The sequence below is a fragment of the Chiroxiphia lanceolata genome, chromosome 5 (assembly GCF_009829145.1).
Source record: "Chiroxiphia lanceolata isolate bChiLan1 chromosome 5, bChiLan1.pri, whole genome shotgun sequence".
Lineage (NCBI taxonomy): Eukaryota > Metazoa > Chordata > Aves > Passeriformes > Pipridae > Chiroxiphia > Chiroxiphia lanceolata.
Window position 1 is genome coordinate 40,851,530 of NC_045641.1, and position 27,868 is coordinate 40,879,397.

Genomic DNA, 27,868 nt, shown 5'->3' on the forward strand with positions numbered 1-27,868 from the left:
CTGAAACTAAATAATTTAATATTTTAAATATACTTCAAAACTAATTATTTTTTCCTACATTTTTGCTGTTTTCCAGTTTGTCATTTTTTCATGAATTTACTTAATGTAAAACTACAGAAAAGAAGGATGGAGAAAATACAAACCTGTTTAATTCTGTTATTTTGAATAACGCCCAAACTTGAGAATATTAATCAGACTAGTTGCTAACAAAAAAGTTGGAGTTTTTCTTCTTTTTATCCTTGAGTATGCAAATATTTGATTTTCTGTATTCAAGCTGGTCACCCAAGAACAGCAAGGAGTATAAATATACTTTTAGGATGTGATTGATCCATCATGGCTACATATATCTCTTCTGGGTTGAAAGGAACTGCACTTTGAATTCCTTTTTTTTCTACATAGGGCTTCTAAAAAGGCAATTGGGAAAGCTACCTCTTCTACACTGTAGATGGATGTTTCTGGTCTTATCTGTCCCAGCAGAACTAAAGCTTCAGTGAGAGAAGTAAATAAAACTCCCAAATAATACTTGCGGTGAGGGATCACTTTACAATTGGTAACACTGGTGGTGGTGATCTCACCACCACCCTTGCTCCTTGAAAAAAAATTGTGGAATTAACAGATAGAAATTGGTAATAATTATCCCATTCTTCTAGTTACCAGTGTTCAACTGCAGCAATATGGGGGGTTTGGTTCTTGGGGAAAACAATAAATTGCAGCCGAAGCAGTTCAGGGCAGCTTTAGAAAAACTCTCTGTAAGAATAATTAAGAAATAAACCTGGCTCTGCAGAGACGTGCTTTCAGTGGCAATTGAGATGAATGTTTATGATGGTTTATGGTCTTGTTTTAAAGAATGAAGGTGGAAAAAGGGATATTTGGAAGATATTTCCATTTTTTGAGTCCATGACTATGAATCCATACGCACAGTTTCACTCACATGAATTCCACTTTACCTTCTTTTTGTGGATCCTTTAACTTAGATGACTACAGTATTTATTGACTTCTATGATGATATCATATTTTCACATAGTACTTTCTTGATGTGTCTGCTTGAGACAATTTAAGCTACGGATTTCACTAACTTGTTTTTTATTTGATTACTGAAAACACGTGATTTTTTCTTCATATGCTGACTTGCTCTCTTTCCAGTTAGTCCACACAGTTATCTAATATCCACAAAGTACAAATATTTACCTTACCAAGGAATCCCAGTTTTACTCTTTCTAGCAACCTAATAGAACATCTGGGTTTTTTTGTACAATAGAAGTAACATTAAAATTTTCTCAAACCTTGTTTTATTTATTGAGATTGTTAACTGCAATCTTTCTTTTTGCTCTCTACAATGGTAATGAAATTTAAAAACTTCAGTGGAGAAAACAAGATAATTAGTTGCAGATGTTCTTCATCAGGAAATATGATGAATTGGTAATTACTGACACAGACTTTGTCTTGAGGAAAAATATACAGTGTAGTTACAGATGCCAAGAACACCAAATTAAAGAATGGCATCTTCTATATTGAAAGTAACACAAACAACAGTGATCTGATTAACCTCTGTGCCTCATATATTGAAAATAAAGAAATAATAAAACATCTTTAAATGACGTTAACATTCAGATATTGGCAGCTTTTTATTTAACTACAGGATAATTTATGTACAACACATAGAAGTTTTTCAATTCTAAAAATGTAGAAAGTAAACCTATCTTTTTTCTAACAAAAGAAGTTGATAAACCCTGGTAATTAAAATATTTGTTATCCTAAAGGATTTTACTTATTATGAGTCAGCAAAAACAACAGAGTCTTTTGGATTTCAGAAAAACAGGACACTGAATCATAAATATTAATGAAAGGACATTTTCACTGATGTTCAATAATGTGTTGAATTCAGGAAAGGAGAAAAAAAAATTTATAAATTACATCATCTATACACAGCATGCTCCTGGGTATGAGCAGTAGCTCCATGTATAAGAAAATTACTGCTAATCAAGAGCTCTGTAGGACTCTAGTGATTGTGATCAATAAAAAACATATTTACATCAAAATACAGCCTCATTAGCTATAAATTTTTTAGCTGCCCACTGGATAGGTGGTCCAGAGGCTGATTCTGCTTAGAGCCCAGGCAATTCATGCACCTTTGTCCACATCTTGTTATTTAGTCCTTTAGGCACACGGGTAGTGCCTGTGCAATGCTAGAGAACAACATTGCTAGAGAACAACAGAAAGACAGTAAGCCTAAATTGGGACTTAGTCCATGACTCCTTAGAAGTGGTGAGTTATCTGTTCTGATGACAAATGCATGCACATCCCTGAGTTATGTTGCATATTTTGCCTGACCTAGTCAAGTATGCATATGATCACCTTACATAAACATTACACAGTATATGAACTACAAGAAAATTTTTTTCATTTTTCATTTAACTTAGATGACTCCACCTAACACTCTCCATGTGTCTCCATAAAAAGCAAAGTTAAAAAATCAACAAATAAAAAGATATATTTATTTTTTAAAGTTCTGTTTAAAATATTTACTACAAGCTTGTGTCAGAGAAAGGTTTGCTACCTAATTTTCACACACATAATTCAGAAACTGTTGGGCCTTTTGAAGTGTGACTGCCACTTTGAAAACTATATCAGATTTGCCGATCTGGGTCTAGTGCTCTAAACGAAAGTCACACTTCAAAAAACTCTTGTTGCCTTTGAGGTGTTGCAGAGCTCCTGTTTCTGTTTAAAGTTCGTTACCCTGCTATATCTTACATCTGTCCCCTTTTACTACATTGTGTCTACTGATAACCAAATAAACACATGATAATGTTCAGGACAGAGTATATGTGACAGCTGTGAGCTCTTCTGTTCAGGAAAGCTCCACCACAAGATACGGTAGAGTCATATAAAGGGAAGAGGAAATAAAAATTATCTTTCTAAGGTAGTGTTTTAGTGAAATACATGTACACATACAGACTATTAAGAATTTTCACCAGATATGTTTAAATCTAATAAACAGCAAGACTCAGACTATAACTTAGTCTTTTTTATCACTCTGCATTTGCAGTTGTTAATGTCAAGAGAAATAGAAAACACAATTTTAATAATACTGATTCTCAGAAACCCTGGTGTATTTGCAGCCAACAATCCAGGCTTATATTATGCCTCCCCTGTGAAATAGAATACATACAGCCTCAGTCTTACCTGCCCACAGACACATCTAGCAGATTCACTGCATAGAAACACTTGAAAAACTTTCTGCATTTTACTGTACAATAATAATTTTATGATTTGTATTTCCCCAAGATGTTCTCACTCCCAAGCTTCAGAAGTTAAACAGAAACCCAGACCAAACCAAATCAAACCAAAACTCCAAACTAGTTCATGTATAAAAGCTGTATGTTAAATATATACTTTTCCCTGGATATATTTATTTACAGCATATTTCCAGAACCAAGACAATTATAAAAAGAATAAGTAAACATCTGAACACAGGCAAACAACAGAAATCCAACAGAAGTGGAACACTTCTTGCAGAGCATGATCATAATGGCCAGTTGTTGAAATACATTATTACTGTAACTTCTTAATCTTCCCAAAGGTTTTTGCATAACTATTAATTATCATTCAATATTGCTAAATTAGATAATGTTCTCTCTTTCCTAAACTGGCTCTTTATATTTGTCATGACAACCCCAAGGCAGCAACCACAATAAACCACTAAGCATGATCAGGGTACCATGACAGTTCACAGTGTGTCAAAACCCTACAGGTATATTCTCCTTCTTTTACCCTGATATTCCTCCTCCTGAAGCCTGCAGATGCAAAGAAATCAAACTCAATCACAATACTGGAAACACTTTGAAGATTTCAGCTTCTAAAAAGTCAATCCCTAGAGCAACCATCAATTCTTTGAAGCCAATTTATAACTGAAAAGCATATGAATTTAAGAGGAAAATTTTTATTGTAGATGAACAGAAAGCCAATTAGAGCCCATGGGCTTATGGGCAGCTCTTGCCCAGGCAGTTTTATCTCCATCTCAAGCCAGGATGACATACTCTGGTAAGTCGTCCTTCCCAGTAGAGTAACACTGGATGAGATCATGATGCCATAACACGACTCTAAGTGCCAGCACTTGCACATGAGATTAAGATTGTTATGTTTAAGTGTCAGTAAAGTAGCCATGATGGTATTAAACTCTATGCTTGCCCTGATAAACTGATAAGCAATAGATAAAAGCAATTAACATCTTACTCTGTCAGGTTTCTGAATGTGGCAACTGGGCAAAAGCTGGAGATAAATACATAAATAATAAGGAAGTGTCTCTTCAACAGAAAAGAAAGCAATTAAACAAAGTAAATAAAGGAACATCCCTTTATTCATCAACTATTTGACATCCCTAAGAAAAAAGAATATCATCATGTAAGAAAGCTGAGAAAAATATAAACACTCTATCCAAGAGGATACTAGAATTCAGTTAAAAGCAAAACTTAATAGTCTTTTCAGCAGTAGTTTAAGATTGGTGAAACAGAACAGTTGCTTTTTTGCATAAATTACCAACAAAACTCTATAGTAAGCCATTTGTGTTAAACATTTGCCTTTTAATTCCTTAGTAAAAGGGGAACATTTTTCATAACTGTAGAGAAGTATTTCAATCAGGAGAAATGGGATTCGGTACATAGTGAACTGAGGCTACAGCACTGCATGATGCCACTCATGAAAATAAAGGTCCTGGTCATAAAAGCAAGATTTTTCAAAACAGGAAAAACATAAATCCTGCAAAAACATGACACCTCACTACTTCTCCTCTCCCTAGGGAATGTATGTGCTTTTCTACTTGTAAAAAAACTAGTGGAACTTAGTTAAGTGTAGTGAAGAAAACTATTACAGCAATCATACTGTACTATACTCTGCAAACTTTGGTTTAGAGAAGCGATCTTCTCAGTCTAAAGCCCTAAGATCTGTCATCACAAAAAATTGTTTATTAATATATTTAGTATATAGCCATCATAAAAATCTAGGATATATCTGTTTCAGGCAGACATCTAGCTTACAACTTGTACATTTACACTGTTTGACAAAGGCTGTGACAAGAAGAAATGAAAGAATCCCAGACTTAAGAAACAAAGCAGAAGCTAATTCCGGAGAGTCTTGTTACCACTCAACATCTACATCCTGGCTGCTCATAAAACACTGTCCCAGTTGTAGCCATGCAGCCCACAACTCAGGCCACCTTTAGCTCTCTCCCAGGTACCATAGCTATCTCACAGTTTGTCTGTAAACTACCTGTGGGTAATCTGTCAGGAAAAATCTCTCCCCAGGTGCTAAACCACCTAAAAGTTTGGAAAGGTAATGAATGCTTCAGTAGACTTAAGCAGAGCACCCTGTAGTGTCTTCGCCTGCGTGATGAACTGAAAATTTGATTCTGCTTGGTAAAAGGCTTGCTGCCTGCACAATGTTTAACATATAATCATCACATTACTAAAAGTCTTGAAGGTATCTATGTAGGTAGTCATCTATTTTAGCAATACTGGAATGCAAGAAAATCATTTCACATTATAGAACTGAAGGTAACATCTCGTGACACCTCTTTTCCTTCTCGTCTTTTTAGAATCAATTGGTTTTCAGTGCTTTGTAAAGCTCTGTCTTATCTAACATTTCCATTTCAAGTCTTTCTTGTCCAAAATTTTATTACCAAAGTTATGAATAAACTATTTTTATTTAGCGTGAAATATCTATGCCTTATTTACTAAGAAAGTAATGTGTTCTAATGTGGGAGAGAGTAAATGGACATCTAAGAAAAGTACAGTTTCTTTAAATTTTTGAGTAATTTTTCAACTGCATTCAGTGGAGCGAAAAAAAAGACTACATTAATTAAAATGCAGTGACAACATTCCAGTGTTCATTATCCCCTTTTAGATCTTCTTTGAAAAAAACAAAACCACAAACCCCAAACGAACCCCAAGCATTGCAGTCATACCAAAACAATTTTCAGCCAGAAAAAAAAATCAAGCATGAGAACCGTATGAGGACACTTTACAAAAATACAGGGGGTAAACCAGCTATCCCTTTTTTGCACTTTATATATGTGTACAAGCAAGCCCATAACTGCTGAAATAGAAATACTTTAAAATATCCTTGCCCTCTGATCATGTTGGGTTTTACATAAAGTTTTACCTTCGGTTTAGCCTCAGGAAGCCAATCAACTTGATTTGCATTTTTTTTCTACAAATTGTGTGGAGACTTAAAAAAAATTATTTGTCTGTTATTAGGTAGCTTATATACAACAATATGAACATATGTGCATGCAGTCATCACTAGAACTTCAGATACATGTGTCTTAAATTTTAAATATATATTAAAAGTTTTATTTCTTTTGAATTATTCTCTAAATATCTCCTCTGTAATAACTGGATGGTATTTCATAGATATCTTTATAAAACATTTAAAAGTAAATCTTTTTTTGGTTATCAGAGAATTAATGATGTAGTAGAAGGAATTATTTATATGAATGATGTCTTCTTCACCTTTTCTCTCTGCATTATCGTATTTTATTTATCTATTGATGAAATGTCCATATTAGGACTACTGTTTTCTAGGATACTTGAATCAAAAAGGTGAATTTTACAAACTTGAGCTTTGTTATCTGAATGTGGTCATCTGGACTTGTTATGGAGTAAGGGAGAGTTTCACATACAAAATGTTTAAGATTTTCTTTACGTTCTTCCATGAATATTTGCTGTAATTTGCAATATTGCCAATTCTGTGTGATCAGTCAATGAACCTCTGCCATAAAACAAAGCTCAGAGAAGACACACAAGGATGATGAATCCAAGAAGCTCAGGAAAGAATTCCAGAAGTAGCCACAGTTATCACATAGGAAGCTGAACTCATCTCAACACCAAGGGGACCAGTATGTGGCCTTTATTGTAGATAAATGGCTGCATCAGTTGAGGGTCAACTGGTTATGTAAATGGACTTCTCTAAAATAATCAACAGAAAGCACTATCTTCCCACGCCAGACAGACCAGCATGGGGGAGTTGTATGTGTGGCTCAACCCAACAGTTACAAATACTGATCAAACAGCAAAAGTGACTCAGAAGAGAACAACAGCTTTGAGCTGACTTCTACCTATTACCAGAATGGTAATGGGAATTGTGTCCATGAAATGATTTCACTGTATAGTGTGATTGCTATACTGTGATTGCATTGTGATTTCAGAATATTGCTGTATCACTTTTCTAAATTAAAATCCCAGATAATGTCTAATATCTTCAAACAAGTAAATTTGGTGCTAAACAATAAACCTTCCTCATATATAATATCTAAAAGAACTTGCCTCTGACATTCTGAAAACTCAGTAGTTGAAATTCAGTAACTCTCTCAGATTTCTTCTATTCTTTAGTAACTGATGATATTATGTAGGCATGAGTGGAGAATGTTAGTTTATGTTGGGTCTCTACTAAAAGGACAGAACATGGGACCACAATATGGATACAGTCAGAGTTTCAAAGCATCTGAATAAAACTACTGTTCCAAGGGACTGCAAAATGTTCCCAGGCATCTCAATTGCATTGGTAAACTCTTAGGAGTAACAACATTTGAATGATTCAAACTCAAAAGCTTTTTCCATAAACTGAACTGAATTTCTGTTGAGTTGAAATATTCTTCTATGGTAGTAATGTCATAAATGATTCCCCATAGCTAAAAAGTACCAGGTGGCAACTTCTCTAGCACCTACTGCACTATTTTCAGTCAAGAACAAAATTCACACTGGGACTCAGATGAGAAATGTGTGTCATCAGTCATACTTTCCATCAGACCTGTTAATGTGGCATGGCTAACCATGTTGGAAAGCTATCCCCCCACTGTAAATTTTGCTAAACTAGATCCCAGGAATGCCTACAATTTTAGGAACTTTTAATTCCAATAAATAATCTGCATCTTGATACCTAGATCCAAGGAGATTCCTCCTCCAGGATGGACCTATCAATCTGTATAGCTGGGATTCCTCTATCCTAACTTTGGTTTCTGACTTCAGATGTCTGTCTCAAAAATCAAGCTTCAAAATCCAAACTTCTTTTGAAGTGAAAAGATCTAAACTATCAAAATTTGACATAGAAAGTTGGTATTTTTGTGTAATTTTAAAATATTAAGAAATCCAGATATATTATTCCATCCATACAGAGCTTTGGAAAGTTTTGCCATGAGCATTACAATACTTGGAAACTCTTTCACATTGAGGTCAATATATCGAACGTTGTCTCTGGTTGATCCAAGTGAAAGTAATGTAACTTTCCCTTCAGTTCTTACACTGTAACACTTCATGCAAACAACAAATCTATTTTGTATTAAATAACTGTTACAAATTTGCACTAGAAAGCCTACCTCAAAGGCTAGTATTTCATTCTACTGTGTGGTATGACAGCAGAGAAAGATATGTTTTCTCTCCAAAAGAACTTACAAACTACGTATTAAAAAAGAGGCAGTAAATTCAGAGGGACAAGTCAGAGATGACTTGTGACAACATGTCACCATGACAACATGACAGATAATTGCCTTCAGCTACATAATGCATAATCAATTTTCCTGATAAATCAACTGGAATGGGAAAAGACAGACATCACAGCCACCTGCATTGACAAACAAACAGCAATTCCAGGGGAGAGCTCAATGATACACTTTCATAGAGTAGAATCTAGAGCTTGCTGAGTCTGCATTCTGTATTGTGTGTGCTCTCCTTCAGTGCTTTGATTGCTACCTCTTCCTTTACAGAGTTGTGGACCAGCAACATAGGCCATACTCTTATGTCAAAATAACACTGTGACTCTAAACACAGAAAATACATTCCTCCTTTTCCTGATTAACATTAACGTCTTCTTTTCAGCAAAATGAAGCAGCTTAGAAAAGTGCTTTAAACTGCAAGCAGGAAAGCAAGCAAACAAAACAATGGTAGAGATATGAACAGTAATTGACACTGATGGGAATAAAACTAAAATATGCAAACAGTAGGTACTAGTGTTATAAGTAAAAAAAACCCAACAAAAACAACAACAAAACAAACAAACAAAAAAATCAAAACCAAATGAATCTAGGATAAGAAATGCAACAAGACAGAAGTAACCTCCAGATTTCAGTAATCTTCTACAACAGACTGACATATCAATTAATTAAAAATATGTGTAACACTTAAGTAAAGGAATTGTGTATTAAAATAGCAGTGAAGAATATAAGAACAAATATATTATTGCAAGGCACATGAGCTTTCTGACCACCATGAGAATTAGTCATGCCTGTTTGTGTTTACGGAGACCTGGGCAACTGCAGCACATTCTTCTACAGACCACCAAGGGCTGTAAGTGGAAACTTGTTACACTTCTAGGGTAAAGGCAAAATCACATGCTCTGACTAAACCTACAGTACTTACACTTCCTCACATAGAAAAGTAAGTATTTAAGAGTGAGAAAGTTTTATATGTTTAGCAGATCACAGGATGCTTTGCTTGAAATATCTTCATAAGGTTTCTTTCTTCTCACTTGTCCCAAAACATGTTTCTTTTTGTTCTTTATTTTCAATTGTTAAATATTTATCTTCTTTCTAATCATCTGCCTCTTCACGCTTCTTCCTTACCCTATAATTATGCCCCACTGTGTAATTATGTCTTTTACTACATAAAATACAAAACAGAGAGCAATGGAATAAGAAGCCAGTTGATGCTAATAATTTGATATTGTTGGGTCTCTATAACATCTAATCTGAAAGATGGACGTATCTAGATGAAAAATTAATATTTGACATACATAAAAAAGTAGATATAAGAAAGATCAAACAAAAAAAACTTATGAATGACAAACTTTCCTAAAGGTTTTTTTTCTTTTGATGGTTTTTCGTTTTGTTTCAGTTCAGTTTTTTCTGGAGTTTTTTTTGTGTGTTTGTGTGTGTGTTTTTTTTTTTGTTTTTTTGTTTTTTTTTTTTTTTGTGCTTGTTTTATTTACCTAGATTAAAAGGCATCTACAATTTAATCAGAAAAAGAAGAGAGTTGCAAAATTCATTGTATCACTATCCAGGTAACTTTTAATAGGCTTACTACATATGAATGAAAAAGCAATGGTGCGATTCAAAGGTCAAGTGGAATTCAAACTCTACAGAAGGATCATATTCCCACTTCTGTCTTTTTCCAAACATAAACCAATTTATATTGCAGCAGCATGAAAATATAAATGCAGCATTAAAAGACATGTTCCTTTTAATCAATTTCTTTTAATGGACTCAAAGAAAATGGCTCAAAGAAAATGAATATGTTGTATTTGAGATATGGTGTTTACAGTTCTAACAGTATAGACTTTCTTCCTGGTATTTCCTTTGGGAAACTGAAATCAAGTTAATCCTTGCCTTAGTATTATATTCCATCATTATTTTATAAAGCATTTATGCATTTTCAAGCCAGTGACATCCTTGAGGCACTGAGAAAACTCAGACTATAACCTTTGGTGTAAGCTTTTTCCTCTGATCTGTCACTTGCAATATCAGTATGCTTTCCAATTATTCTTAACTCCAATCTGCTGTAAGCATGAAACAAGTGCTTAAGTAATATTGACCTTTGAAATAATTCCTTTTCTTTCTTGGGGCATGTTTGTTTCTTCTTCTAGCAGACAACTATTAGCAATTTAATAAACCAGAATTATTGGCTGGGGAAACAATTACAACGAACTTTCTATCCACCACTCAAAATGTCATGTATTTGTATATATATACATAGTTACAGTAAAAGGGCTGTATTAGAAGAGTGCAAGAGTGTTATCTAGGTGCCAGTAGCAGGATTATTGTTGTCTATAAGCTGAACTCTTACCAAGTTGAGAGGTTGAACTAGTAGTTAGTGTCTTTCTCTTAAAATATTTAATTAAGTGCAATATACAGCTTGGTGTGACATTGAGTATTTCACTGACTTAGAACTAATCCATAAGTCTAAGGAGTTCACAGGTATATTTGGTAATACAACCTCTATAAATTCCCAAAACCAAAGTGGAATGAATAATTTTCTCATTAGCATGTTAGATATACCTTATCTAGAGCATTGAATCTGGGCTGAACACAGAATTAGAAGTAGAAATGTTCAGACATAACAAGTGTCACCTTCCATTCATAGTTTTGTGTGTTGAAACTCAGGATAAATTATGAGGGGGCACCTCACTTTCATCCTCCCTGAGACATCTTTCCTGTAAACTTGGCATCTGTCTTTTCAGTTGGGAGAACTGTGCCATTGAAACTTCCTTCTCCACTCTTCTCATCCATCTCAGTTCATGTCCCTCCCACAGAGCCACCAGTCCCTGTTCCTACTGGTGTCTCATCCTCCACCTGCTTCCAGACTCCACGCTAATGACTCATCATTATTTCCCCCCTTCCAGTCCTTGGTGCCCTTTTCAATTTAATTGTTAGTTTGTTCTAGTCTAGGAACTTTTCCCTTTTGCACAGGGAGAGCTTTCTCCTCTGACTTCCCTCACTTCCAGCAAAGGTGTTGCGACAGCAAGAAAGAAAGCCTCCCAGCTTCACTAAGCAAAAGCTGTTCACCACAAACACAGCATATTTCTAAATACAGAAATAAACTGAATCTGAGTTGATTTATTTTTTCACACACCCTGGGATGGATGATGTTCTTTTATTCTTTCAAAGGAATTTGCCAACTGTCTTTTGCCAAATGAGTTATTTCCCAGTCATTAAGTGCTGGTGGCTCTTCTGTATTCCTCTTTTCTGAGAAAAATGCAAATTCCAGAAGAGTAGTAAAGGAAAGTATTTAGAAGCATCATTGCTCTCTACAAAACTATGCATTAAATCTCGGAAACGGAAAGATTTTGTCCCACCTGTTTTCTGGTGGTAGGGCTAAGGTTTTTCTCAATAATAATACAGAGGAAAAATGTTACCAAATCAATGAAAATCTCCTCTTCTCCCCAAAGCATAGTTCTTTCCAAATCTAGATCTTCCTTCTGTGGCTTGAAAGCCTCCTTACAGAAGACCTCAGAAGCAGGTGGGAAACAAAACAATCAACCAACCAACCAACAACAATAACAAAAAAAAAGCAGAAAACCAGTGGGGAATTCTAGAAGAAAACATAAGATAGAGGTAAGTACTTCTCAGGTCCTTTCTTGAAAGAACATGGAAGCTGCTTTTAGATGTGGTGTATGCAGAAGAGGGAGAAAGCCTCTGGTGATTAACTTTTCTTCATTTGGTGGCTCAGAGAGAGAGGTCTGAAAGCTGGACATTTTCATCTCAACACTCAGCCCTGTTTGTAGCTCTATGTGTGTGGAGTATGCTCAGACCACAGCTGCACAGGTGCCTTGGGCACTGCTGCCCTGGTGCTGGCTATGGGGAGCTGCACAGGTCCACAAACAGGCAAAGGAGGAGCTTTGCCCACATGGTAACTGGTATGTGATCTCCCCATCTGTATCTTCACCTATAGCTTTGTCAACCTACTTCCTCCTCTTGTCCCGGTGAAGAGGGGGAGTAAGGAAGCTGCTGGGTGGACTATGGCTGCTGGCCAAGGTCAGTTCCTGGCAATGACTAAGCCTCTCAGTGGGCCACTGAGAGAGGGGGCCTAGCTTCAGGGTCCTCGGTCTTACACTCCAGTTGATCTGCTCAGTAAAGCTGCCTAGTAACATCAGCTGAACAAAATCTAGACCTTTCATCATGATATTTATGCACTGATTTTAACGTTTTTTCCTCTCCCAGGATGCAACAGATAAGGACCTATAAATCACCATGCTGTCATCGAAAGCAGAGCTACCCATATGGAATGTGTCCATGCCCAGCACAAAAAATTAAAAAGGTTCTAAACTTAGATAATCACCTGTGAATTGTTTCTTGCAAATCCTTACAAGCACTACTACAGCTCCAGGTTCCTGATTTCCATTTTTCAATTTTCAGTCTCTCAAATCAATGCATTGGTCCTGTATCAGTCCAAATGCCATGGGAAAGTGTTAGAATGCTTGCAAAGCTCTGCCAGGACACTGATGCTGTGCACATAACAGCATTACTGTGAGTGAGCAGCCACATACTTGAGGACCAGGACACTACACTGTTGCCAAAGCATAAATTTGCCAGTGATACATCTCCCCAGCTGAAAAGCATTGCTGCTTTCCCTTTCTGCCTCATGATTTAACACACTTAGCACAGCTGGTCAGGCAGCAGATCTGCCAGCTGGTTGCCTGTCATAAGGTCTGGAGCAGAGGCAGAAGTTTGAACCACACAGTGAGATTTGCTGGCCCTGTGGCAGGGAAATGGGAAATGTGGGCCAGAACATTAGTGTCACACTGAAAATACAGGCCTGCACAGTCATTGGCAGTGAGAACATATCCAAATTGCTTTTCACTTTGCAAGTTTATTTGTGAATGAAGTAAATGCCGGAGACTTTGAACTACGGAGTTTGGGTAAAAGCTTGACAATGGAGAGGAATTTTTTTCCTTTCACAGACGTAAGTAAGACATCTGTGCCAAGGGTGTCTGATGCTTGAAAGGGTCAGGTGACCACATAAAATGGGTTTGTAGCTTCAAGCAGGATGTCACTGTCTGGTAAATCCCTGATTCCTATAAATATTGAAAAAGAGCTGAGGGAGTTGAGCTGAATGCTTATGGAGCTTTAGCAATCTGAGAAAGGCTAGAGGTTTGCAATTGTGTTTAGACTTCTGCCTTTTTCTTCCTACATGTAGTGAAATGTTCTGAGCATAGACAAAATTGTTTCTGCTTTAGAATAAAGGCATTTGGCTTAAATTTAAAGACATGCACAGGTTATTCACATGAACAAACTTGTGAAAATAAGCAGGATTTAATCTTTGATATTAAAAAAAAATGTAAATCATTGGAAGTACAGTTTCATTCTAATATAGGAGAAAAATAAATATGCTGATATTTTAAGGCTTTCTCTCTCTCCTCTCCTTACTGTAACCCTCCCAAAATACCTCTTGATGTAGTGTAAAGAATTAAGATAGCTGATGAATGAAAACCAGCAATTTTATAAGATGCTGCATGATTGCCAAGTTTGACAAAATATAAAAAAATTTATGTTTTCCTACAGAGCTCCTGTAGAAGATGTCTATAAATATGTTCTATATCTTGTCTAAAGCCATAAAGTAATAAAAAAATGTTAAAAAATTAAGCACATTAAGCTTAAATTTATGCTTATATGCTGGAATTCTAAAACCTAAACTCAAAAACTCTAAAACTTCTGCCTAGATCAGTGAAGAATTCCTGAAGGTATCTATCTCTTTAGACAAAACAAATGTGGTTTTTCCATGAAAGAACAAGTGTTATAGCTGATGGGGCAATAACATATTGTGTTGTGTTAGCACTTGATTAAAATTAAATAATTAGTTTTCTTTTCCGTTATATGCAGTGAAGTATGTTTTCGTTTATTATATAGCACAATTTTATTTTACAAAAACACATACTCAAGTTCTATTTTAAATGAAGAAACACAGCATGTTTAACATCCACCACCATTTTCTTTTGTATTTTACTCTTTACATTTTCACTGTTGACTTTAAAAAGCTGTAAAGAAAACAAGTATTAATATTGCCATTTTTCAGAAGCTCAAGGTCATGCAGCCACAGCAACTGGATCTGCATACAAAGTTTCCTGTCTTTGTTGACCATTAGCTTGCACTGATCCCTGTCATCAAGCAATGGCATTGAGATATCAAAGTATTACAGACTGTTCTAAGTGGCTCTATGTCCATCAGTAGTGTTCATCCAGGCATATTACAATGTACTTTAGGTGTACATCTACAGATATTACTTCTTATCAAGAAAAGGTGTTTACAGAGTACATAGTACTTGTAGTGATTGTTTAAAGATCTATCTATTAAAAATACAGATAGATAGATAGATAGATATACAGACAGATAGACAGATAGACAGAGTGAGTAATGATTTGAGATATCTTGTACAAAAGACAGCAAATGTAGTAATTATCCCACTCAAAAATACAGAAAATACACCTGCAATAGTGTATTATTATTGTATGTAATATCAATTTCTCCACTTAGCATCTGCTGTGCAAACATTTTATAACAATAAGAAACAAGAAACAAAAAGTTTATGTGGGAATAAAGGTAAATTGAAGCCTATAATGGGGAAGGTGTAAACTTCACTAAGCAACAGTGTACAAATTAGATTTTTTCATATGTGGGAAACTGTCCACAAAATTGTACCTTGAAAATCGCCATAATATCTGGATTCTCAATTTTGAATACACAGCAGTTTCTCCTTGAGCTTTAGCTTTATTGCAAGCCTTGCAGTGTATTTTCATAAAGCAAAATGACATACTACACACCCTTTATATTTAAAAACCTGGTTACATTTGCTATTAATAACACTAAGAGGTGTTATTCAGGCTTAATAAAACATTTTTTAATATTTTAGACTATATGTCTCATGAGCAATCTACTCTATGTTTTCTTTACGGTTTCAGCATTTCAAATACTACTTCTAGATGAGCACCTCTAGAAGTATATTTTAGGTCTTAGATTAAGAGCCAGAAAGGCCAAACCAAATGTACTGTGCGTTTTTGACTAAATAACCGGGTTTAATTACAACTGTGTAATTAATGCCATGTAATTAAAATGCTGAACCAGTGCAATAGATACTAACTGAAAATTTGGTTCTTCTGAGGTCATCCTCTACAGTTATCCCTTTCACAATAGGCAGAAGTACAAAGTTATGCAATTCACAGTAATTACAAGAAACTAGAAAACATTTCAGAATAATGTAGCCCAGTGATTGAAAATTCAGCATGTATTCAAATAGTTTTGGCTGTAGATTTGACAGTCCTAATGCCTATTATTAAAACTATATTTTACACAAGTAATTGTGGTGTTGGTACTCAATGGAATAAAATCAATTATTTGATTAATTTTGTTTCTGATCTGTGACAAATTACATTAAGTTGTTCCTTTAGCAATTTTTTTATAATTAACATAAGGACAATGAATCATAATATAGAAGTATACTGAGGAAAAAGTCTAAGAGGAAGGGTTTTACTCAGTAACGAATAGCTACATAAACAGTTTCCAATCATCAGGAAACTAGGGAATTTAGGAATGGATAAAACACTTTGTAATTATTCATCAAGTTTTGGATGACCCTTTTCAATTATGCTGTTTCTCTGAACTGAAGCTGGATCTTCTTTTGCAATTGTTATTGTGCCCCAGGAAGACCTTGTGCCAAGAGAAGATGTACAAAGAACTTCCTTCCCTTGCTGTCCTCTCTGTAACACGCTTAGTGAAAAGCTGAGTGCAGATTTCCACTTCTTGCTCTTGCTCAAGGCTTTGTGCATTTGAATGACATGCAGATGTTGATAGGGATTATATCTCTCAACAGGATTCTTTTGTAATTACAGAATGTTTGGTCATTATTAATTATAAATTAAAAAATCATAGAATAATAGAATGTTTTGGGTTGGAAAGGATCTTAAAGATCATCCAGTTCCAACTCCCCGCCATAGACAAGGGCACCTTCCACTAGACCAGGTTGCTCAAAGCCCCATCCAACTTGGCCTTGAACACTTCCAGGGACGGGGTATCCACAACTTCTCTGGGCAACTTGTTCCAGTGCCCTAGCAATCTGATAAAACTGAAAAGAAACTTTAGGAATTGAAGTATAAAAAATCATCTGCATACGATAAACTTCCATCAACAATTGTCTGGAAGTCCAAAACAGAACAAATATTGTATCTCCTTATTGATAGTTAAGAATTTAGTTGTTTGCACCTATTTATAAAGAGAACATCTAAAATTAAGGCCTCAAAATCACTTGACAAAAACTTTGCTTATAAGCAAATAATGACAAAAGCTTGTTTCACACTCTTCATAACTGAACTGCTATTTTCCCCTTTGGAAAGAAATAAACAGTTTTAAACATGAAAGTTTTTGTTTTTCGTACTTTTATACTAGAATTGAAAACTAACATTTTTTATTAAAGAATTTAAGAATTCTTTTTAGTTCATGGAGAAATTTCAGGGGGAAATATGAAAGCCTAGTCTTTTGACTGGATTGCAAGATTTTCCACAGCTACCTACATGGGAATTACATTTTTTTTTTTCCCAAGTTTCAGCTTTGAAAATAGTCTCTAATGCCTAGGTTAAGATATTCACCTAACCTACTGCTTAAGTTGAGAAAAAAAGACCCTTCAGTGACAATCCATCCAAGCTATTTTAAGAGGGGATGATTCTTCAAATGGTGTACCTTATTTTCTTCGATGAAAGTGTCTGCATCATAGCTCAATTGAACTCCAGGTTTTTAGGCGACTACAAATCAGGTGAGGTTAGTCTTGTCCTAAAAAACATCTTAAATTGGGAAAACAGGGTTTGTATTACGTAATTTCAATCACCTACAAGCAAGGTACCTAAGCCAAGATGGCATCTTTTTAGTCAATGGAGAAAGATTGATACCTTCAGAGAGCCAAGAGGTGAGACTGACTCTAGCTTACACTGTCTCTAGAGCAGAGACAAAAACATTAAATTCGAAATTAAGATAAGAAAATCAGGAGATGGAGTTAGAAGGGCATTTAACGAGTTCTAATATTTATACCCTTTCTTGTTGAGATTGATACATTTCTTTCCAAGGAAATTTTATTCAGTTCTTTTAAGAAAGTATCTATTTATGACCTGTCTTAATGTACTTTCCAAAAAAAAGAAAACAAACTTAAAGGTCCCAAACAATTTTGAAGTAATAGCATGGACTTCTAAAACTAAATAGAAATAGTGCATTTTTCCATGCTCAGTAATTCTGTCTATATTTTTCATATTAATATTTTCCATGAAAAATGGTACTACTGCAGACTGGAATACTACAATTGTGTTGGAGAAGTTAAAGTCATGTTGAAAATCCAGAAGAGATTGGAGATTAATCATACATTGTGTATTGAGGAAGTGTTTTTCCTTTGCATAGGAAATTGAACACTGCAAATCATAGACAAAAATTTATGATATTGGTCTATTGAAGGAATTTATTCAGAACCATTCCACAACGATTCAGATAGTGAAATGCAGTATCTTCTAAGAATTCAGTATAAAGAATTTCTTTGTGTTCTCTTAAGAGCACAAACTTTCCAGAAAAAAGTCTGGTTTAAGATGAGGAATTTTTTTCGCAGACATGGAGGACAAATTCCCTTCTTGCCAATAATAAATCACAGTATTTTTTTCTTTTTGCTTTTAGTTACTTTAACCAGATTGTGCTTGTACTTTGATTATTTGCTATATCTTCAAAGAACTTATGATGATGGAAATATTTATCCAGAATTCCTTCTGCCAGTTCCCCTATAAATATGATAATCTATAGCTGAAAAATAAATTATTAAACATATTACATGATAAAAAATAGGTTCTATAAAATAGTTGCTTTACTCTGTGGTACATCCCAATTTTCATTAATGTTTCCCCATTAATGTATAAGAGTTCAATTTCAACCCAACAACTTCCCCTTATCTGAATAGTTTTGGTAAAAAAAGATAAATGACCTATTATACTACAAGTGAATAGTTTACTTCTTTTGTTAACCAGATACAATTTTTATTCTACCTTACATAAGCAATAGCAACTCCTCCGTCCTTTTTTAAGTCATGGCACATATTTGTCTAAGCATTTTTCTAAGAAAAATGAAATTACCTTCCTTCCAAATTTATTATTACACATCCTTGTATCAAAGCCCAATTTAAAACAAGGTTATGTAGAATAAATATAGCCTCTCATTGCTTTCCTCATTTTGTCTATTGCTGTTCTAGATTTCAACTGACAGGAGCATTGAGCTGGCTGGGAAGCAAAGTAAATGCAGAAGGAACTATGAATATATTATCATTATCTTTATTTAGCTGCATCATCAGACTGCATAGAAAGAAATGACAGTAATTTTGTACTTTTGATTGGCTGAGACCTCACTTGTAGTACAATATTCATTGACCCTGAAATATATAATGTGAAGTAACCTCAAGATGCACAAGCTTCTATGGGCAACAAAATATCAAATTCATGTAAGGAGGCTTCACATTTAAATTACGCAAAAAACCAAGATATTTTGAACATACATTAGGGCAGGATATGGTCCTTTGAATGTTATTCTCAATGCTCGTACCAGCAGCAACCGTCATCTGAAAAAGGGGGCAACAGAGATTCTGCTGAATGGAACAGAATTTTGTACAGTGCTACAGAATATTTAAATTACACCATACCAACAGATGAATGTTATTAGCACTCAAACAAGCTGATCTAAGAGAACACTAATGTGGCTCAACTGAAATTCACATAAAGAAATTGAAAGTATTGTTACATCTCCTGGCTCGTGAGGTACTGAGAACAACCAAATAGTAACTCACTTTGGTGTTCTGCACTGCATTGACAGAAGTGGACTCTGAAGCACTGTCAAACAGTCAGATAAGTATGAAGAAATAATCATAGCTCCAATGGCTGACTTTAATCTGAGGTCTCTGCATAAAGAAAGACCTGTTTGTGAGGTTTAAAGAAAGTAGGATCTTCTCCCCCAAATTAAAACATCTTATGGAAAGACATCAAAGGAAATTAACTTATTATGTACAATTTACCTATTAAATTTATAATTTTTTCATGCTATCTCAGACTTCTTTGTTGCACTAAACAATCATAAGAGTGGAAAAATAGCAGGAAAGAAGCTATGTTAATTTAAAAATCTGGAAGTCCCTTCAGCTATCTGAAGAATGTATTTTAGCACTGAATGCTATTTTTCCTCTTTTTTCATGACTTGCTTGTTTATTTTTGCTGAGCCCAGCATACAACATTCTTCTTTAGAAAGACCTTATCTAGTAGGCAATCTGACCAGATGATATTTCTTCAGATTTCAACATTTACTTCAGAAGAAATTAACAGCAGAAATTTTCAAAAAGTCGCAGATGTAAAAAACCAACAGTTCTAGACTAAACCTTTAAACAACTTCTTTCCATTGTTGAGAGCATATGTAACAATACATACAATGTTCATGCTAATTATAGTTGAGCTTTATCATTTCTCAAAGTAAATACTGACCTAAGCTTTACTTCTGTGACTGTTTACCAATTCAGTAGAGTAAATCTTGTATTTAGACCAGACAAGAAGACAGTATTTTTTTATTTAACTATTTTTGGTAGTACAACATAACATATGGAAAATGCAACATATTGCAAGTGTTTTATAATGAATTTACTATTACAATTTATGAGGAAGTTAAGCCTGACTGTATTATGTCTTACTTTTGCATTAAACAAAAATGTGCACATTATTAGTATATTTAACCACATTCACAGGCATGGATCCATGTCCATCCATCTACAAACCACATATTTCCTATGATCTTCACATTGTCAGTTATAACAGTTTTTAAATATTTGAAAGTTTTAAACTTTCAATGTTTTAGAGGAAAATGATGCAATCAGTCACATAAAAAAGAGTAAATTTTGAATTTTAAGCAAAATTTCTGTCAGATTTCTCTTCTTTAGATTTACACCCTTAAATATTTAAAAATATTTTTAAATGATGCTTTTTATTGCTTGAGGGAGCGGTTCTTGGGTTTTTGCTTGTTTGGTTCGTTGGTTTTGGTTTTTTCCTTTTTTTTTTTTTTTTTTTTTTTTTTTTCTCCTTAAAGGAGATTTCATTTCACTTCACTTTGAAAAGAACATTTCCATGCAAGGCAACGTCATGGTTAGTTCATATATCACATTTAGATGTATCTCTAACATCACCATTGCTCCAGAATTTTGTAAGGAAAATACAGCCTGTATAATGTCAGCAGGGCACTGTTTTAAATAAACAATACTTCAGTACAAGAAAACACACACACTATAAACTTTATCCGTATGTCTCATAGATGACAGTTTTTGATAATTTTGCACTTACGTGTAAAAATGTAGATCTACTGTATACTTTTGACTGCTGCATCTGAGCTCTATTAATTGATTAATCTTTGCTGTCCATCACTGTTAAAAGCAATATTCTCTGAATAACTTTAGGCTAAGTTTTCAAATTATCTTGGTAACCAGATAATTTCCTGTAATTTCTTGTAATTTCCTCCTGTAAAATTGTGATTAAAGACCTAGTGACAAAAGGTATAAAATTAATTTTATTGAATTCAATTATACTGAATTCTAATTAATTCAATTCTAGCAGCTGATAGGTTTAAAGTCCAGTATTTTGACTCTTCAGGCCTACTATGGGAACTTTACATATTTGGAAATGAGAAATCCCTGATATTTCAGTGCTGTAAGGCTATCTCCTTACAACTGTGATAATTTCCTATCCAACTAGACTTAAAAGACCTAAAGTGTCAAGTGAAAGAGAAGAGGAAAGAAAAATATTAAAAAAAAAAATAAAAACCTTGTGCATTAATTTTAAAATTGTCTTCAAACTATGTATGTTGAGGCAAATACATTGTATTGTCACGAACATTTACTCGCAATCATTTGAGACAAAAAATCTATGAAAGTTATGCAGTGTAAGTACTGCAGCAATTCCCATTTCACACACATTGATAAAATATTTATTCCATTCAGGAATACAGCTAATAGTATAGCATCAACTTAGTACTTTGTACCTTAGTAACTACAATCTATTAGAACTAATATTGATGAAGCTTTCTATTACAGTTTGGAATTTGTCCTTCAGAAAATGTGTATACATTAAAGTTTATCAGAGGAGAAAACAAAGTTAACAGGGAGAGAAAATTCTGAAAATTAATCTCTAGAACATGCATACATTCTTGCTTGGGATGAGAGCTTCAGCTACTATTTACTATGAACCACATGAGGGAGAGGGGGCAGATTCTCAAGGCGTATCCTAATGATAGACTCAGAAATGTCTCCAGTCTCCTTTTTGTTCCTTTGGGTTTCTACATAGAAAAGCCTTGTGTGAGGCTGTGATACATCTGAAGCATTTCCAGAAAGTGCATCGCTTATGAAATTCCATCTAGATGCATGCACAGCCAAACTACAACTGTTGGAGTTCCCAAGACTGCATCAGAGAGTAATCGCAAATAATGGCCCACATATGCACCAAACTGGCCTGCGTTTCACAACTAGGTGGAAATAGTGCCAAAGAACATATGAGACTATAATTTCAAGTTTCTGTGGAAGCACTACAAGTTTTAGTTAATTCTGTAAATTAACCTATGAGAAATAGGTGAAAATTCATGAGGTCCGACACTGATATTCCCGAGCTTACAACATATAGCAATTGCAGTTTTAACTGGTTAGTTACACTGGGCTTTCAAGTGATCTTGCCATCCAGGTCACATGAAACAAGCCATATTTTCCTAAATGCCAACATCATTATAACCCAAACTTTCTTAGGCAAGTCCCCAGTCAAAGCTCTGATAAGGCAGGAACTCCTGCCCTCAGTTATGACATGAGCAGTATAGCTCTAATTCCATGGTTATGTCAACAATAAGAACAGGGAATAAAAAAGAAACTGAGGTTTTATATAGAATTGTATCAAAAGCTACTGAAAAATTCAAAGATATTCACTGAATAAATTTAATGTGTTGATACACTGAAGAAACCCAGAATCTTCCCCAGTTCTTTTTGACTTCTATAATTTAGGTTTCTGACAAGTGGAACCTACTTAATAGAAAATAATTATAATCCTTCTCTCAGGAAAAAAAAAATCTCCCTCAGAACAATATTTGTACATATACAGGCACACACACTATACATAAATTAATAATTATTATATGCTTCATGATGATAGTCTGTAGAAAAAAAAGTAAAAAAAAAAAGTAACAGAAACCACCCTCTACATCCATCTATATCAACAGCAGCTCTCTGGTATATACATCAACCTGTACACCCTTAGCTTTGTCCATGGGAGCACTCCCACTGAAGTCCAGGGACCTACTTATCACTGCAGAGTTAAATCTACATGCAAGAATTGCAAGATGTATTCTTTAAAACCCAATATGTAGAAAGACAGACCTTGCAGTGTGTATGATAGACTCGCCACAGTACTGGTACGTGGCATAACAAGGTGAGATGATACCTCATTAAGTGAGCATTTTAAAGAGAAAATAAGATTCATATTTATTTGTTTACTTGTATCACACTGACTGAACTTTCTAATTATTCTTTGATTAATCCCTTTCAAAATATTTAAAGATGTGAATGCAGAAGATCACCATAGTTAAAATAAAATCTTATACTTACAGTATAAAATATTTACACCATTCTCATAGGAGAAATTTATTATAATAAATAAAGATTCAGAACAGTGATCACAGAAACAGAGTTTGAGTTTATGTAGCCATTAAAACATCTCAAGATCATACCTTTCTGCTGTATTGAGGCACAGAAATAATTCAGGCATGTATTCCATCATTAAAAATTTAGTTAATTAAAAAAGCCTAGAAAGGAAGTGTCTGAATAGTTCTTAGTCAAAAAGGAAAATATTTCCTTGCCTAATTGTCCAAATTTCCTCCACGTAAAGTCTTTTTGGACTACAAGTTATGTTTTTTTATTACAAGTACAGAAAACAAAGAATCACAAAATCATCGAGGTTGGAAGAGACCTCAAGATCATCTAGTCCAACCATCACCCCTAAACCATATACCCAAATGCCACATCCAGAGGTCTGTTAAGCACTTCCAGAGATGGTGACTCCACCACTTCCCTGGGCAACTTATTCCAATGTCTAACCACTTTTTCAGTGAAAGAATCTTTTCATATCTAATCAGAACCACTCCAGGAATGGCAACCTAAGGCCATTTCCTCTCATCCTTTCACTAGAGACATAACAGAAGAGACCAACCCCCACCTGGCTACAACCTTCTTTCAGGTAGTTGTAGAGAGTGATGAGGTTCCCCTTGAGCCTTCTTTTCTCCAGGCTAAACAACGCCAGCTCTCTCATCAGACTTGTGTTCCAGACCCAGCTTTGTTGCCCCTATTTGGAAATGCTCCAGCACCTTAATGTCCTTTTAGAAATTTGATATTGTGTAAAAATATGAAAGTATATGAGCATGTTGGAATGTTATACTGATTGGTTTTCAAACTAGGATTGTGGAAATCATACTGACTACTCTTTTTTTCTTTCTAATGAAGCGTGAACAGTCTGATATTTATATTCCAGGTTTAGTTCCAAGTCATTTTATTGATTACTAGCATTGAAAAGAAGGAAGGAAGAAAGGAAGGAAGGAGGGAAGGAAGTTAAAGAGAATGAAAAAGAACAATAAAAGACAAGAAAATAACCAAAGACAGAGTGTTTTATGCACTCCCTGAAATCCTGCTCCTATAATCAACCAGCTGCCAGACCTGGTCCCAGCCTACAATACTAATCTCTCTTCTCATCAAAGCTCAGGCTGTGGGGAAGGAAGATACTGCAGTTCACATATGTGTACATACTGCCCTGCAGTAAGACAAACATAGTTTAGGAAGGTGTGTTAAGACTGATGCTAAAATGTGCACATTGTCCCTGGAGATCAGACCTGCTGACAGATCCAGGATAGATAGAACTTGAGTACACCTGAGAATCCTATGCAGGTTTCAGAAATTTCACAGATCTTGTGTGAGAGAGAAATCTCAGAAACAGAACATGGATTGCAGGCACTGTCAGAGCTTTGTTAGAGGTAAAACTAAGTCAAAATTCTGAAAACATTCAATTAACCATACTTGCTCTAATTTGAAAACTTTGCATCCTGTAGTCTCATTCTTACTGTATATGACTACAATCCCATGCCTAAACAATTTTCTACAGCAGCATACAGCTTTGATTGCCCCATAAAAGTCAGGTGAAGCCCATTAAGAATCTGTTCCTCTCCTAATCCTCAGATTTCTACAGCGAGAAAAAAACAAGGCAGTGAATCATAGTTTTATTTTGTAGTAATGTGGATTTCCCTCATTTCCCTGAAGCCATGTGCCAGAACATCAAGTCTCCTTTAGATGGACAAGTTGCCCACTGATCACCTGGAAGCAGGATGAGGCAGAAGGAAACATGCCCCTGGGTGAGAGCAGAATGCAGCACCTTCTTGCACTCCTGAGAGACATTCTGCTCTGCCTAGGCTGTAGAGGACTCTGAGACACAGTTATTCTGCATGAGTGTGAGCAAACAAAAAGGAGTAACTGGCACCACTTTTATAACTATAACCTCATTCTACAAGCCCAGCAAATATGGCTAACATTGTTGCACATAGAGTTTGAGTCTGTCCTCTCAGAGAAAAACATGTACAGATACATAGATAGCTGCAGTCTGCAAAGTGTTTTGGTAGAACTGTTCTTAGTCTGGTTGTTCCTTTTAAATGGTTATCCTTAAGGAGAAGACATTGCTGAAAAAAATCAGCTTGCTCCTGAAGATAGAAGTGGAACAGCATACGATAGTGCTAATTCCTTGGGGATTTAATGCTACTCTGTTGGGCCAGCTTCCAAGCAATCTGTCTCACTGTACAGCATTTGCAGGTTTTGAACAGGTCAGGGCCATCAGATGCACTCCTGTTGTCTTACAGCAATTATTATTTAAAGTAATTTGTATTATAACTGCTATGTTATTACTTTGCTAGGCACTGTGCAAGTATAGCTCTGAGAATATTTCTTCTATGAACAAAGGCAGAAGGGAACGTTTCATCTGTGTATAAATAATGTATGCTTGGGATACATGTACATTAGTTGGATACACTTTGCTGGTTTTATTTTATTGTCTTTTCTATGTGAGTATAGAAGCCTAATTCACAGACTTCAGGAGTGGTATTTCTCTTTGCATTTAAAAAACACCCCCTATCTCCCCCAGTTTTTTGAGAGACCAGAAGACATCCTAATAGCAAACAAGCATACAGCAGTGCAGTGATACATTTACAGTTTACACACAGTTTCAGGAACTGAGGCTGCTTATGATGCTACCAAGCAGCATCAAAAACAAATTAACAAGATTTTGGGCTTTTTCTGCTGTTCATAATGCCTTGGGCAACAGCCAGATGTCAGAAATCAGTTCAGCTTCACTTTAATGTCATCTGAAAAATGAGCAGTGGCAGATGCAGCAAAACTACACCTTGAAATACAGCCCAAAGTTGGAGGATATCAGTGCAGAGGAGGTGGAGGCACCTACGCTGAAAACAAAGAAGAAGTTGTAAGTGAGGAAGACGCAAACCAAAAGCCTGTCTTTTACTATCCTCTGAAAGAATCCTAAAATTAGTGTATCTATGGGATTGAAAAGTAAGTATTATTTACATTAAACCTTACATATTCACCTCTTTGTACTGCACCAGGGAAGGGAAACAATGTGTTCATCCACAGAGTCCAAGGAGTTAAGAAAACCCAAATGCAAAAACTCTACACAAGCAAAACACAAAACCAAACTTCATCTGTTGTTAAGAAAACTTCCCTATCTGACCATCCAGGAGCCATTCTGTACCACATTTGCACCACCTGAGCTGGGACTGAAGTTCCTTCACAGCTGCACACCCCACACTCACAGTCAGACCAGGTTTCCTTACAAACTTGACTCCAGGTTTCCCATAGTAGAGTCTCAGACATCCAGATCCTTAGAATTATTTTATCTTGGTGCAATAATGAAATGACAAAATAACAACCTGAACTGGATACCTCTGAGGAAGAACCCTGAACAAAGAAAACCCTGGGCTTTTATACCTCACAGTCCAAGCGTGCAAAAGTCTCTCTCTTCCTCCTGAGTCTCTGGCTCCTACTGTGTCTCTGAGTCTCCAGTCCCCTGGTAGGGCCACAAATCCCTGCACCCTTATGCATGGGGTCAGCAGTTCACTGCCCCTTCCTGGGGCTCTTACCACCCAGAGCTCTGCCTGCATCTTACATTGCAGCCTCACAATGAGCTACCTGCACTGAATGTATTCCTCAACACTATCTAAGAATGAAATGTACATAAAACTGGTTATTCCTCTCCAGGAATAGTTCAAATGTAGATTTCTACATTTGATAACTTGGCTAAGTGGGAGAGGGAGACTAGCCAGTCTTTCCATGAAAGCTTTCATGAAAAACAGTATTAAGAAGAGCATGTTCAAAAATGCAATTAAATTCTAATTGTAAAGGGAAGAACTGAAACAATTTTGATTTAAATTAAACATAAAACTTTGCAAGTGAAGACTAGCAGACTGAGGATTGTGTGGCTTTATGTATTAAACCAGCATGTTTATCCAAAAAAGCTTTTAAAACTCTTTCTCAACTGTCGTTTTTGACACTGGTTTATAACTCAATACCCCACTGACTGAAAGCCCGAATCTAAAATGCTCCAAGAAAAATATAAGCTTTGGGAATTTTCAGTTTAAATTGTTTATTTTCGCGATATGTAATATTCCCTTCTGCTACATGAAGCATAAATCAGACCAAATTTCCTAAGAGAATGCATAGGAATAGTTATGTCTTTTTAATGAAAATAAACAGAAATTGATGTTGAAAATCAGTTGAAAATAATGACAAAGGTTCTTGAACTTTTGTACATCAGGAAACTTGAAGAAAAGGAACAAGAAGGGCATGTCCACAAGCCTAGTTTCCTTTGCTGTGCTGCCACTAGTCCCTGATGCTGCAGCAAGCAATGACCAAGGAATGGCCCAGGGAAGAAAAGGTTTCCTGATGCCTATGATCTTGTTTCTCTGCATACCTAGCCAAGCAACAAGATTTTCAAGTGTAACAATAATTATCATGCCTGTGTAAAAGTGAGATGACAGCACAGCTTAAAACACTAAATTCAAGAGCACACACTTCACTGACTACAATGAAAAGAAATATAATAAAAAGAGTAAAACATTACCCTGGCAACACTTACTCAAACAACCAAAAATTTAACATCAAAGCATCACTGGATAAATATTGGCTATATTTTTTTCTGTCTCACACACACAGCAACATGAAAGACTGCAGATCCAGACAAAAGCAAGCTTTTTGAGTACATCATAACTACA

The 27,868-nt window shown here is 35.4% G+C and overlaps 1 protein-coding gene across 16 annotated transcripts in view; it reads right to left on the minus strand.

Moving 5' to 3' along the window:
• Positions 1-27,868, minus strand: part of PPFIA2 (PTPRF interacting protein alpha 2) — a 327,520-nt gene that overhangs the window by 132,438 nt on the left and 167,214 nt on the right. For 7 of the 16 annotated variants that reach the window (XM_032689687.1, XM_032689682.1, XM_032689684.1 and 4 more), the window contains one exon: positions 19,047-19,109. The exons of the other annotated variants lie outside the window; for them this stretch is intronic. In XM_032689687.1, coding sequence (XP_032545578.1) covers positions 19,047-19,109 — 63 coding nt within the window. The remainder of the gene's footprint in view (positions 1-19,046; positions 19,110-27,868) is intronic. 16 annotated transcript variants of the gene reach the window in all.